The 14,308-nt window shown below is 44.0% G+C and overlaps 1 protein-coding gene across 1 annotated transcript in view; it reads left to right on the top strand.

The window, feature by feature from the left end:
• The window catches only part of ETF1 (eukaryotic translation termination factor 1), a 255,204-nt gene extending 241,528 nt beyond the window's left edge, over positions 1-13,676 (top strand). Inside the window, exon 11 of the mRNA XM_069199325.1 lies at positions 11,559-13,676. Coding sequence (XP_069055426.1) covers positions 11,559-11,641 — 83 coding nt within the window. The 3' untranslated portion in view covers positions 11,642-13,676. The remainder of the gene's footprint in view (positions 1-11,558) is intronic.
• Positions 13,677-14,308: the final 632 nt, after the last annotated feature.

The raw sequence follows: 14,308 nt of genomic DNA, 5'->3' as shown, positions 1-14,308 counted from the left end.
GGAAGTTTGTTCCGGTGCAGTGATCCCACACAAATGTGGGAAAAATGCGATTTTGTAAAATCTAAATTCTAGGTTAGCTGCGGACTCTGGGTAAGATAACACTGGGGCATCCATGCAAGTCACCTCCCTGGACTCCTAGGGTGTCTAGTTTTCAGAAATGTCTGGTGTAGGAAGTTGGCTTATCAGAGGGTAGTGTTAAGCATTTGTTGAACACACACAGGCAATAAATGAGGAACACACACTCATTTCCAGGCCAAGAGGTTTTTATATAGAAAAATATATTTTCTTAGTTTATTTTAAGAACCACAGGTTCAAGATTTACAAGCAATACTTTAAATGAAAGGTATTTCACTCCGGTATCTTAGGAACTTTGAATCATCCCAATACCATGTACAGTTTTGGCAAAAATGGCAATAAGCTATTTTAAAATTGGACACTTAGTGCAAAATTCAACAGTTCCTGGGGGAGGTAAGTATTTGTTAGTTTTTCAGGTAAGTAAAGCACTTACAGGGTTCAAAGTTGGGTCCAAGGTAGCCCACCGTTGGGGGTTCAGGGCAACCCCTAAGTTACCACACCAGCAGCTCAGGGCCGGTCAGGTGCAGAGGTCAAAGTGGTGCCCAAAACGCATAGGCTTCAATGGAAATAGGGGTGCCCCGGTTCCAGTCTGCCAGCAGGTAAGTACCCGCGTCTTTGGAGGGCAGACCAGGGGGGTTTTGTAGGGCACCGGGGGGACACAAGTCAGCACAAAGTACACCCTCAGCAGCACGGAGGTGGGCGGCTGCAGTGTGCAAACAGGCGTCGGGTTTGCAATATGTTTCAATGGGAGACCCAGGGGTCTCTTCAACGATGCGGGAGGGGGGGTGCTCCTCACGGTAGCCACCACCTGGGCTAGGGAGAGGGCCGCCTGGGGGGGGGGGTCGCTCCTGCAATGGAGGTCGTATCATTCAGGTCCAGTGCCTTTACCAGGCGTCGGGTTCTTTGAAGCAGGCAGTCGCGGTCAGGGGGAGCCTCTGGAGTCCCTCTGCAGGCGTCGCTGTGGGGGCCCGGTGGGGGGGGGGGGGGGTGTCAACTCGAGCTACTCACGGGCTCGCAGTCGCCGGGGAGTCCTCACTGTAGTGTTGGTTGTCCACAGGTCGAGCCCGGGGCGTCGGGTGCAAGGTGGAAAGTCTCATGCTTCGGGTGGGAAACGTGTGGTCTTTAAAAGTTGCTTCTTTGTTGCAAAGTTGCAGTTTCTTTGGAGCAGGGCCGCTGTCCTCTGGAGTCCTTGGTCCTTTTAGATGCAGGGTAGTCCTCTGAGGCTTCAGAGGTCGCTGGACCCTGGGGGACGCGTCGCTGTAGCAGTTTTTCTTGAGTATATGGTCTGAGAGTCTGTCATACACGAACTGCCAGTGTACATTTTATTGTGAAATACACCCACCTACCAGTGTGGGCTGACTAGTTTTAGCAGCCTGCCACACACCAGACATGTTGCTGGCCACATGGGGAGAGTGCCTTTGTCACTCAGTGGCTAGTAACAAAGCCTGTACTGAGTGGTGGTGCCTCTCACCTCCCACTGCAGGAACTTTAACACCTGGTGGTGAGCCTCAAAGGCTCACCCCCTTTGTTACAGCACCCCAGGGCACTCCAGCTAGTGGAGTTGCCCGCCCCCTCCGGCAACTGCCCCACTTCTGAGCTGAAGTGATCCCTGCCTTTGGAAATCCTCCATCTTGATTTTGGAGGATTCCTCCAATAGGAATAGGGATGTGCCCCCTTCCCCTCAGGGTGGAGACACAAAGAGGGTGTAGCCACCCTCCAGGACAGTAGCCATTGGCTACTGCCCTCCCAGACCTAAACACACCCCTAAATTCAGTATTTAGGGGCTCCTCAGAATCTAGGAAACTAGATTCCTGCAACCTAAGATGAGGAAGGACTGCTGACCTGAAAGCCCTGCAGAGAAGACGGAGACACCAACTGCTTTGGCCCCAGCTCTACAGACCTGTCTCCCCACTTCAAGAAAAAACTGCAACAGCGACGCGTTCCACAGGGTCCAGCGACCTCTGAAGCCTCAGAGGACTACCCTGCATCTAAAAGGACCAAGAACTCCCGAGGACAGCGGCTCTGCTCCAAAGAAGAAACCTCTTTGCAACAAAGAAGCAACTTTTAAAGACCACACGTTTCCCGCCGGAAGCGTGAGACTTTGCACTCTGCACCCGACTCGACCTGCGGAGAAACACTACAGGGAGGACTCCCCGGCGACTGCGAACCTGTGAGTAGGCAGAGTTGATCCCCCTGAGCCCCCCCCCAGCGATGCCTGCAGAGGGAATCCAGAGCCTCCCCCTGACCGCGACTGCCTGCTTCAAAGAACCCGACGCCTGGTAAAGACACTGCACCCGCTCCCCCAGGACCTGAAGGATCCGACCTCCAGTGCAGAAGCGACCCCCAGGTGGCCCTCTCCATTGCCCTGGTGGTGGCTACCCCGAGGAGGCCTCCACCCCCCTCCCCCACACACACCTGCCTGCTTCGCTGAAGAGACCCCTGGGTCTCCCATTGAACTCCATTGTAAACCCGACGCCTGTTTGCACTCTGCACCCGGATGCCCCCGTGCCGCTGAGGGTGTACTTTTTGTGCTGACTTGTGTCTGTCCGTCTGCCCCCGTGCCCTACAAAACCCCCCTGGTCTGCCCTCTGAAGATGCAGGTACTTACCTGCTGGCAGACTGGAACCGGGGTGCACCCCCTTCTCCATTGAAGCCTACACGTTTTGGGTACCACTTTGACCTCTGCACCTGACCGGCCCTGAGCTGCTGGTGTGGTAACTTTAGGGTTGCTCTGAACCCCCGACGGTGGGCTACCTTGGACCCACCTTTGAACCCTGTAGGTGGTTTACTTACCTGCAAAACTAACAAATAGTTACATCCCCCAGGAACTGTTGAAAATTGCACTGTCTAGTTTTAAAATAGCTTATTGCCGTTTGTGTGAAAACTGTACATGCTATTTTGCTAATTCAAAGTTCCTAAGTGAAATACCTTTCATTGGAAGTATTACTTGTAAATCTTGAACCTGCGGTTCTTAAAATAAATTAAGAAAATTTATTTTTCTATACAAAAACCTATTGGCCTGGAATTGTCTGAGTGTGTTCCTCTTTTATTGCCTGTGTGTGTACAACAAATGCTTAACACTACCCTCTGATAAGCCTACTGCTCGTCCACACTACCACAAAATAGAGCATTAGAATTATCTCTTTTTGCCACTATATTACCTCTAAGGGGAACCCTTGGACTCTGTGCATGCTATTTCTTACTTTGAAATAGTGCATACAGAGCCAACTTCCTACAGATAGGTTTAAACCTAAAGGACCTTAGGCCTCTCAGTTTAACACTATGTTAATACTACTTGGTTAAATATACCAGGGGCTGCCATCTAGACAACAGGGAATGATTCAAGCATGTGAATCTATGAAAGATTACAACACTGGAGAACTAAAGTTACAGTTAAGTAACTAATTGTTCGATGGCATATGTTGCTGCAGATACACATGTTTCGCACAGTCCGCTGCCTGGTGTTGGGCTCGGAGTATTACAAGTTGTTTTTCTTCGAAGAAGTCTTTTTTGGTCACGGGACCGAAGGACTCCTCCCTCTTCGGCTCCATTGCGCATGGGCGTCGACTCCATCTTAGATTGTTTTTTTCTGCTGTCGGGTTCGGACGTATTCCTTTTCGCTCCGTGTTTCGGTTCGGAAAGTTAGTCAGAATCTCGGAAGAAAGCGTCGGTATTGTTCCGTTCGGTATCGGGATAGTTAGGTACATCGACACCGATCATCGGAAGACTTTGGGGTAGCTTCGATTCCCCCATCGGGGCCTGGTCGGCCCGACCGCGTGCGACATCGAAGCCGATGGAACGGACCCCGTTTCGTTTCTGCCCAAAATGTCACAGTAAGTATCCTTATACAGATCAGCACTTGGTCTGTAACTTGTGCTTGTCCCCCGAGCACAAGGAGGATACCTGTGAGGCCTGTCGAGCCTTCCGGTCCAGAAAAACACTCCGGGACCGAAGAGCCAGGCGGCTACAAATGGCGTGCACGCCAACAAAACAACGTTTCGACGACTAAGAGGAAACATTCTCGGTTCCGGAATCAGAATCCGGAGACTCCGACGTCGAACAACAGCAACAAACAGTGAGTAAGACGTCGAAAATTAAAACCATCGAGAAGACAAAAGCCCAGGGGACGCCACTGCCAACAGGCCATGGCTCGACCCATAAAACCGGCGACCCGTCGAAGGCGCCGAAAAAGGGCACGCCCATAGCGAAGACACCCGACTCCGGTCGAGGGACCGCCATGGAGCAACCTCGGAGCCGAGATAGCGGCTCCGAGAGGCAAAAACAAGATGCCGGCACCGAAAAACATCGGCACCGAGACACACTGCCGAAAGCCACAAAAATTCTGTTGGTGCCGAAGCCGAAAAAAGATTCTCGGTGCCGAAAAGTTCCACACCTTCATCCTACACAGTGGAACAAGGAATAAGTGGCCAGATGCACAGATTTGGACAAGAGCTCCAAAGTGTAGAATCAGACTACACACAAAAGAGACTGTACATCCAGCAAGACACAGGGAAGATATCAACCCTTCCCCCAATAATGAGGAAAAGAAGGATCAGTCTCCTCAAGGATGACGCACAACCACAAGCCAAAGTGGTTAAAAAAGTCACGCCTCCGCCCTCTCCACCACAACAGGCGTCGCCGGCACAAACACCGCCACAAATGCACTCACCAGCGCAAACTACCATAAGTCAAGATAATCAGGATCAAGACGCTTGGGACCTATATGACACCCCAGTGCCGGACAATGATCTCGATTCATACCCCACAAAGCCGTCACCGCCAGAGGACAGTACCTCATACTCGCAACTGGTGGCTAGGGCTGCAGAATTCCACAATGTCCAACTGCATTCCGATCCTATAGAGGATGATTTTTTATTTAACACCCTCTTGGCTACACATAGCCAATATCAATGTCTCCCAATGCTACCAGGGATGTTACGGCACGCAAAACAAATTTTTGAAGAGCCCGTAAAATCAAGAGCCATCACCCCAAGGGTGGATAAGAAATACAAACCACCACCCACAGACCCAGTGTTTATTACTTCGCAGTTACCACCTGACTCCGTAGTAGTAGGGGCAGCTCGCAAGAGAGCAAATTCCCTTACATCTGGCGACGCCCCACCTCCGGACAAAGAAAGCAGAAAATTTGATGCGGCAGGAAAAAGAGTAGCATCACAGGCAGCCAACCAGTGGCGCATCGCAAATTCTCAAGCGCTGCTGGCCAGATATGACCGCGCACACTGGGATGAGATGCAACTTCTCGTAGACCATCTTCCCCAGGAATACCAAAAAAGGGCGCAGCAAATAGTTGAAGAGGGACAAACGATCTCAAACAATTAAATCCGCTCTTCACTGGACGCAGCTGATACTGCAGCGAGAACAGTCAACACTGCTGTCACCATAAGGAGACACGCTTGGCTCCGCACTTCAGGCTTCAAACCTGAAATCCAGCAGGCTGTCCTTAATATGCCCTTCAACGAGAAACAACTTTTTGGCCCTGAAGTGGACACAGCCATTGAAAAACTTAAAAAGGACACAGACACGGCCAAAGCCATGGGCGCACTCTACTCCCCGCAGAGCAGAGGCTCTTTTAGAAAAACTCCATTTAGAGGGGGGTTTCGTGGCCAACCCACAGACACCACCAGCCAACAAACAAGAACCACACCATATCAGGGTTCATTCCAAAGGGGAGGTTTCAGGGGATATAGAGGGGGTCAATTCCCAAGGAGTAGGGGAAGATTCCAGACTCCAAAAACACCTCCACCTAAACAGTGACTTTCAAGTCACACAACCCCTTCACTCAACACCAGTGGGGGGAAGACTAAGCCAATTCTACCAATCTTGGCAGCAGATTACAACAGACAATTGGGTATTAGCAATAATCCAACATGGCTATTGCATAGAATTCCACAAATTCCCACCAAACATCCCTCCAAAAACACGCAAAATGTCACCACAACATTTAGAACTTTTAGGACTAGAAGTTCAAGCACTACTGCAAAAGGATGCAATAGAGTTAGTACCAGTACAACAAAAAAACACAGGAGTTTACTCCCTGTACTTTCTAATTCCCAAAAAAAAGACAAAACATTAAGACCAATATTAGATCTCAGGACACTAAATACCTACATCATATCGGACCACTTTCACATCGTCACACTACAAGACATCATTCCACTGCTCAAACAGCAAGATTACATGACCACATTAGACCTAAAAGATGCGTACTTTCATATACCGATACACCCTTCTCACAGAAAGTACCTAAGGTTCGTATTCAAAGGAATACATTACCAATTCAAAGTGTTGCTATTCGGAATAACAACTGCACCAAGAGTGTTCACAAAATGTCTAGCAGTAGTAGCAGCACATATCAGGAGACAACAGATACATGTGTTTCCTTACCTGGACGATTGGCTAATCAAGACCAACACAGTAAAAAAGTGCGCAAACGACACCACATATGTCATACAAACCCTTCACAAACTGGGTTTCTCCATCAACTATACAAAATCACACCTCGAACCGTGTCAGACACAATATCTAGGAGCAACCATCAACACATCAAAGGGAATTGCCACTCCAAGTCCACAAAGAGTGCAAGCATTCCACAAGGTAATAAGTGCTATGTTTCCAAACCAAAAGATACAAGCAAAATTTGTGCTAAAACTTCTAGGCATGATGTCATCATGCATAGCCATTGTCCCAAACGCAAGACTACACATGCGACCCTTACAACAGTGCCTAGCATCACAATGGTCACAGGCACAGGGTCAACTTCAAGATCTGGTGTTGGTAGACCGCCAAACATACCTCTCGCTTCTATGGTGGAACAGCAACAATTTAAACAAAGGGCGGACATTTCAGGACCCAGTGCCTCAATACGTTATAACAACAGATGCTTCCATGACAGGGTGGGGAGCACACCTCAATCACCACAGCATTCAAGGACAATGGGATGTACACCAAACAAAATTTCATATCAATTACCTAGAACTGTTAGCAGTATTTCTAGCGTTAAAAGCCTTTCAACCCATAATAACACACAAATACATTCTTGTCAAAACAGACAACATGACAACAATGTATTATTTAAACAAACAAGGAGGAACACACTCGACACAATTGTGCCTCCTAACACAAAAAATATGGCAGTGGGCGATTCACAACAACATTCGCCTAATAGCACAATTTATTCCAGGGATCCAAAACCAACTAGCAGACAACCTTTCGCGAGACCACCAACAAGTCCACGAATGGGAAATTCACCCCCAAGTTCTGAACAAGTACTTTCAAATTTGGGGGAACACCCCAGATAGATTTGTTCGCAACAAAAGAAAACTCAAAATGCCAAAACTTTGCATCCAGGTACCCACACCGCGAATCACAAGGCAATGCTCTGTGGATGAGTTGGTCAGGGATATTTGCATACGCTTTTCCCCCTCTCCTTCCATATCTAGTAAACAAGTTGAGTCAAAACCAACTCAAACTCATACTGATAGCACCCACATGGGCAAGACAACCTTGGTATACAACTCTACTAGACCTTTCACTAGTACCGCATGTCAAACTACCCAACAGACCAGATCTGTTAACACAACACAAACAACAGATCAGGCATCCAAACCCAGCATCATTGAATCTGGCAATTTGGCTCCTGAAATCCTAGAATTCGGACACTTAGACCTCACACAAGAATGCATGGAGGTCATAAAACAAGCTAGAAAAGCTTCCACTAGACACTGCTATGCATCTAAGTGGAAAAGATTTGTTTACTACTGCCATGCCAATCAAATCCAACCATTGCATGCCTCTACAAAGGACATAGTGGGATACTTACTACATTTGCAAAAAGCGAATCTCGCTTTTTCATCTATAAAAATACACCTCGCAGCAATATCTGCTTACCTACAAACTACTCATTCATCGTCTCTATTTAGAATACCAGTTATTAAAGCATTCATGGAAGGGCTAAAAAGAATTATACCACCAAGAACACCACCAGTTCCTTCATGGAACCTTAACATCGTCTTAACAAGACTCATGGGTCCACCTTTCGAACCCATGCATTCCTGTGAAATGCAATATCTAACCTGGAAAGTCGCATTTCTCATTGCAATCACATCCCTCAGAAGAGTAAGTGAAATACAGGCATTTACCATACAAGAACCATTTATTCAAATACACAAAAATAAAATAGTTCTAAGAACAAATCCAAAATTTCTACCAAAAGTAATCTCACCATTCCATTTAAATCAAACAGTAGAATTGCCAGTGTTCTTCCCACAACCAGATTCCGTGGCTGAAAGGGCACTACATACATTAGACATCAAAAGAGCACTAATGTACTACATTGACAGAACAAAGCTAATCAGGAAAACAAAACAACTGTTCATAGCTTTTCAAAAACCACACATAGGAAATCCAATCTCTAAACAAGGCATTGCTAGATGGATAGTCAGATGTATTCAAACATGCTATCTTAAAGCCAAAAGAGAATTGCCTATTACACCAAAGGCACACTCAACCAGAAAGAAAGGTGCTACAATGGCCTTTCTAGGAAACATTCCTATGAGCGAAATATGTAAGGCTGCAACCTGGTCTACGCCTCATACATTTACTAAACACTACTGTGTAGACGTACTAAATGCACAACAAGCTACAGTGGGCCAAGCTGTACTAAGAACATTATTCCAAACTACTTCAACTCCTACAGGCTAAACCACCGCTTTTAGGGGAGGTAACTGCTTTATAGTCTATGCGAAACGTGTATCTGCAGCAACATATGCCATCGAACTGAAAATGTCACTTACCCAGTGTACATCTGTTCGTGGCATTAGTCGCTGCAGATTCACATGTGCCCTCCCGCCTCCCCGGGAAGCCTGTAGCCGTTTAGAAGTAGATCTTAAATCTTAAACATTTGTACATTTGTAAATAATTATTATAAACTTTTTATATACATACGTATTCACTCCATTGCATGGGCACTATTTATAGCAAACAACTCCATCCTCACCCTCTGCGGGGAAAACAATCTAAGATGGAGTCGACGCCCATGCGCAATGGAGCCGAAGAGGGAGGAGTCCTTCGGTCCCGTGACCAAAAAAGACTTCTTCGAAGAAAAACAACTTGTAATACTCCGAGCCCAACACCAGGCAGCGGACTGTGCGAAACATGTGAATCTGCAGCGACTAATGCCACGAACAGATGTACACTGGGTAAGTGACATTTTCATTCTTCTGGTAGATACCCTATCTGCAGGTTCCTCACCAACCTAAAAGATAGTTACTGTAGGTAATTAACTTTTTCTTCTAGCCCTGAACTATCTAGCATGTTGCGGAGAAAGGAAAAATACTCAGTTAAGATCCCACAAGGCTATTCCACTATTAGAAGAAACAATTAGTTAGAAGGATATTATGTCAATGGCATTCTGCTCCTTTTTTATACCACTGAAATGAAGTATTGACCCCTGTCGGAAAACCAAAGTATGCCTTACCTTGAATCCAGTGAATGTTGTTCAGCTTTGCCTTCCATCCTCCTACCCGCGAGAGGAGGTGCTTCAAGAATGAATTTAACTCCCCACTTAATAAGGACCTTCGATCTAAAAACGTAGTCTAGGATCACTTGACTGTCAGAACAAAAACTTAATATTCCTCAAGCGGCATGAAAAATGTCCCAAAAACGTACACCACCACTTAAGTACTAAATGTATTCTGTTCTGCATTTTATTTCATTTTTAGCTACTTCTAGCATCCAAGGGCCATGCAAACCATAATTTGCATTCCTACAGAAATAAATGCTTTCCCTTCAGCTCATTGGTTTATTTGCTGTTTACCTTCCATAAGGATGCCTCATTTACTATGGGGCGTTAAGTACTGCTCAGTGGTCTTGGTCACAATCCTTTGGAGGTAGTGCCTTCTCCAAACATAATTTAATTTATTTTCTGACTGCAGTTATACCCTCTCACAGAACAAACTCCAAAGTGTTTCTTTGAGAGCTTGACTGTTTTGAGAGGTCATCTTTGAAATTAGTAATTGACTTGCACCTGCACTAGTTAATGTGTATGGTAATTTTTTTCATATCCTGTTTGAGATGCCAAGAGGATCCTTCACAGTGAGAGTCATGGGGGCTGATGGACCCTTCAGTTTTACATCAGGCTTGTAAAAGTTGTGGTGTTCTGCCTTTTTGAGATTTCTGTCCAGTGAAAGTAACTTGGATATACAGTTGGAATGCGCCGGTGCTCCTGAGATTCCAACAGTATCAACAATACCTACTAAGAAAACAGCCAAGTTAATTCATTCTGCCCCAGGACTGCAAGAAAAGGCCTCACATTTGACAGACCGGAACACTACTGCTGATTTTCTAAAGTCTAAGCTTTAGTAACAGTGCCCAGGGAAAGAAGTTACAGCAGCCTAGATTATATGCTAGATGCATTTTTGTATTGTTGAAAATTAGTCCCTTTAGGGTTAGACCCTTTTGGGTGGTGTTTAAGCAGTTCTGGCCTAAGTGGCACCCATTGCATAACAAGAACATGGATATTAATGACACTGTAGGACCGGTACCTAGGTGGCCACTGCTCTTCCGGCTTCTGTTCCAATGCAAATGCTTATGTCAGGACATTCTCGGAGACCTTTCTGGTTATACCACCTTGCATGCCCTGCTTCTTCCTCCCTATAGTGCTCACACTTGCTAATCTTCCCAGTCGTAGGACTGAAGGATTTGGATTATAAGGCAATAGGTTATGAACTGTAAATTCTATATTTTATCATTTATGGATACCACCAATCCTTTGCTTTGTTGGTTTCCTCCATAGCCTGCCTTAATGGCCATTAAAGGCCCACTGCAGCATTCGGCGAGGGTCTTTAACAATGGAGCAGGCTTTAAATGGATGCTAACGCCCAGCTACGGTTGGCTTTAAGGCTATTAAAACGTCCCACCCCTAGAGGGCTGAATGTTCTAATTTGTAAACCAAAGGCCTCACGGAGCCCAAGGGGGCTATAATCCTCAGACTCCCTGAGGCCTTTATTCACAGCAACAGCATACATTGCAGTGTTGATGCTCTGGGCTTCTACTAGCCATTAGAAGCCTAGAGCACTCTATTGTCTTCAAAGGAGTGCTCAATATTCCAATGTTATAATATCTCGTAGAGAAAATAAACCTGAGCTAATAGGACCTGATGGAGTGCCAAGAAGGTGCAGAGGGCAGCTTGTGTTTCTAACCACCAAATAAATATCTTGGCATTTGCCCTTCACTGCTAATCATTGAGGACTTCAGTCATGAACCTGAAAGGAATGAGATACTTATGGTGAGTAATTTACATTTTCCATTTATGTTACTTAGACTTGGGGCCACTATAAATGAGTAACCTGCAACTGAGTTAAATAGAAAATACTTGATATATTCTTCACCATAAATAGGAAGGCTTTTTCTTTAGTTTGTTTGTGTTAAATTGTAAACACTGAATTATTGTGTTTTTTCAACAGGTATTCTGAGGTACAGAGTGGATTTCCAAGGAATGGATTACGGAACCGGAGAGGATGAATTGTTTGACCTTGATGACTACTAGGTAGTTGACCTGGTTTCGGCAAAATGTGCCTCGCCCTCCAGCATCCAACCCAAGGAGCAAACCCGTGGTGAAAGATAAAATAGTTCCCTGCCTTAGAATTGGAACATTTCCAGAACTTGATCTTTAAGCATTGGACCTGAAAAGTGATCTATTCTCTCTCTGGTTTGTCCTGGTGTCAGTGCTACAGTAAACTACCAAGTTCCAGAACACCACTTTGGATTCATTTAACTTGATCGAGAAGCATTGGATGTGAAAAAATTATTTTGATTTTTCTTGGTGTTCGTGCAACAGCAAACTATTACATTCCCAAATGCCCCATTGGAATAATTTAAAAGTCCTTTTTTTTTTTTTTTTTTTTTTCACTTTTACTTGACAGTGAAATTGGTTGCTCTTGTATTTTATGAAAATGACTTTTTAACTTTCATACCGAGGCAAAACACCAACAAATCATACTAATTTGTTTCTTTTTTACTTTGTAGCGAGTCGATTGCTGAATTTGCAGTGACCCATTTACTTGGCATCCTCCTTACACATTGCACATGAACAATGCATATGGATTTATTGGAACCACCCTTTAAACATATGAACAATCTGGTAAATGTTGGGGAACAACATAAGCAAATAATTACTTAGCTGAGATTATTCAGTTAGAGGATAGGAGTTATTCGTCAAAGCCATTTTTCATCTATTTTACATCCACGTTAATCATACTAGTTAATGGCAACATCATTCAGTTCCATGATTGATACCTTTCTTGGTGTGGAGTGGATGTAAATAAGATGTAATTTGCGAATTAAGAGGGCTCCCCTTTTAAACCTGTTGGTTATTTCCCTATATTGGAAGTTCTTTGCTTAGGGCTGAAAGATATTGATTTACTAATGCACCCTTAATCCTAGCAGGATTCATGCAAGAAGAAAGAACACTGTGTGTAATTGTGGTGAAATTTTAAATATTGGGTTTGGAACTCCTACAGTACCTTAATAGATTAAAATGTTATTTGGAATCCCATTGTGTTGGTGCCAAGTAATTATTAGGTAAGGAAAGCCCTGCCCTTCTGAGACCTGTTTAAGTTATAGCCTTAGAACTGCTTTTTAAATCTTTGCCCTAATTAAGCTCTTATTATGCATTGTTTTCTAATGCCTCTTATTTCATACGTTTTCAGATTGTAATACTGGGTAATCTTGACCAGTGGGCTTAGGCAACCAAAGGAAGGGAAAAGTTCACATTGTTCCCTAGAGCACCGTGCACCAAATTAACCTTTTTTTGAATTTGGGATAATAGATTTTCTGATGGGCACACTTTACATTTTTGTGCCTAAATTTGTTTTGCTGACTCTATTTTCAAAATCTGAAACCGCTTCTTGTCCAAGAGTCTTATCTCGCTTGAATGGAGGGAGTATGTCTTAAAACTGTAAGGTTTCTATTTGTCACACTACTTTCTAAAATGTGTAGGGTCCAAAATTCCTATTTGTCAATGCGAGTTACATAAATATTTGTACCCCTTATTTTATAGCCCAATAGCATTGAATGTGGCAAAATGTGAAAAACACATGTAATTACATGATGGTTATTTAAAAATAAACATTTGCCTTTTGACATGCTATTAGAAAAATGTAAGTTTACTTTCCTAAAAGCAGAGCTTTTAGACTGTCTCTGTAAATGGGTCTGATGTCACTTGGTAAGATCAGAGGATTTGGATGTAAATTTACATTTTTGAAAATAATGCTGCTTGTTTCACATGATATATTTAGAGTATGCAACTTCTTTTTTGTAGTTTTTATGTTTATTATTTAAGTTTGGAAATGATGCCAAAATTTTGTATTTCTTTAATCAATGTGTTCTCTTCAGTGGCACATCTTATACATATATCTATATAGTTATATACATATATGTGTATATACAAAGAACATGACAGGAGGGGTATTATGCCTAGTCTTTGCATACTATATAACCTCTACTGAAATCTCCCAAGCAATGATATCTTGGTGTTGTGATGTACAGAAATGGAGAAGAGTATTAAACCATATTTAAGAGTATAGTTATGTTTTTTTATTCATTTCCAGCTGCCTTAACAGAATATCAAGTTGCCATATTTTCTTAAATAACCTGATCTGGAAAAATTGTGTTGTCATAGAACTGTACAAAAATACTTAGTAAGCCATTGGCAACCTGGTTATTGTACCTTTTGCTGCTGGCAGGCAGATAGTGATTTAATAGCATTGTGGGGCCAGCATTACAAACACCGAGGCTCCATGTTTAACATTAGTTTCTTCCAGAATGAGGCATGTTGCAAATTGACTGGATACAGGTTAAATTGGATTCATAGATCCTGTTGCAGTATCCTAAAACATTCATTGCTCTCAAGTAACTGTCTTCATTACTCTTCCTGACCACTAGTTAATTAGCAGCATGTAATTTATTTTAAGCAAAACTTGAATTTTCATGTATTCCTTCTGTTATGTTGCATTTATGCTGCACATGAGTCATACTAGTCTTGTCCGCCCCTCTTTTCAACTGTTTGACATTCTTATGCAGCACGAGCCAGAGGCAAACTGATCTTTTCAAAACATGCAACAGCTTTAAATAAAAGATCAGTAATGCCATCATCTACTCCCTCTTTATACACACCCTATACTAATTTTCTGTTAGTTTGCCCCTTAAGCAGGCA

Source organism: Pleurodeles waltl, chromosome 7, assembly GCF_031143425.1.
Source record: "Pleurodeles waltl isolate 20211129_DDA chromosome 7, aPleWal1.hap1.20221129, whole genome shotgun sequence".
Taxonomy (NCBI): Eukaryota; Metazoa; Chordata; class Amphibia; order Caudata; family Salamandridae; genus Pleurodeles; species Pleurodeles waltl.
Note: the sequence above shows the minus strand (reverse complement) of the source record. Positions and strands in the feature narration are given on the sequence as shown.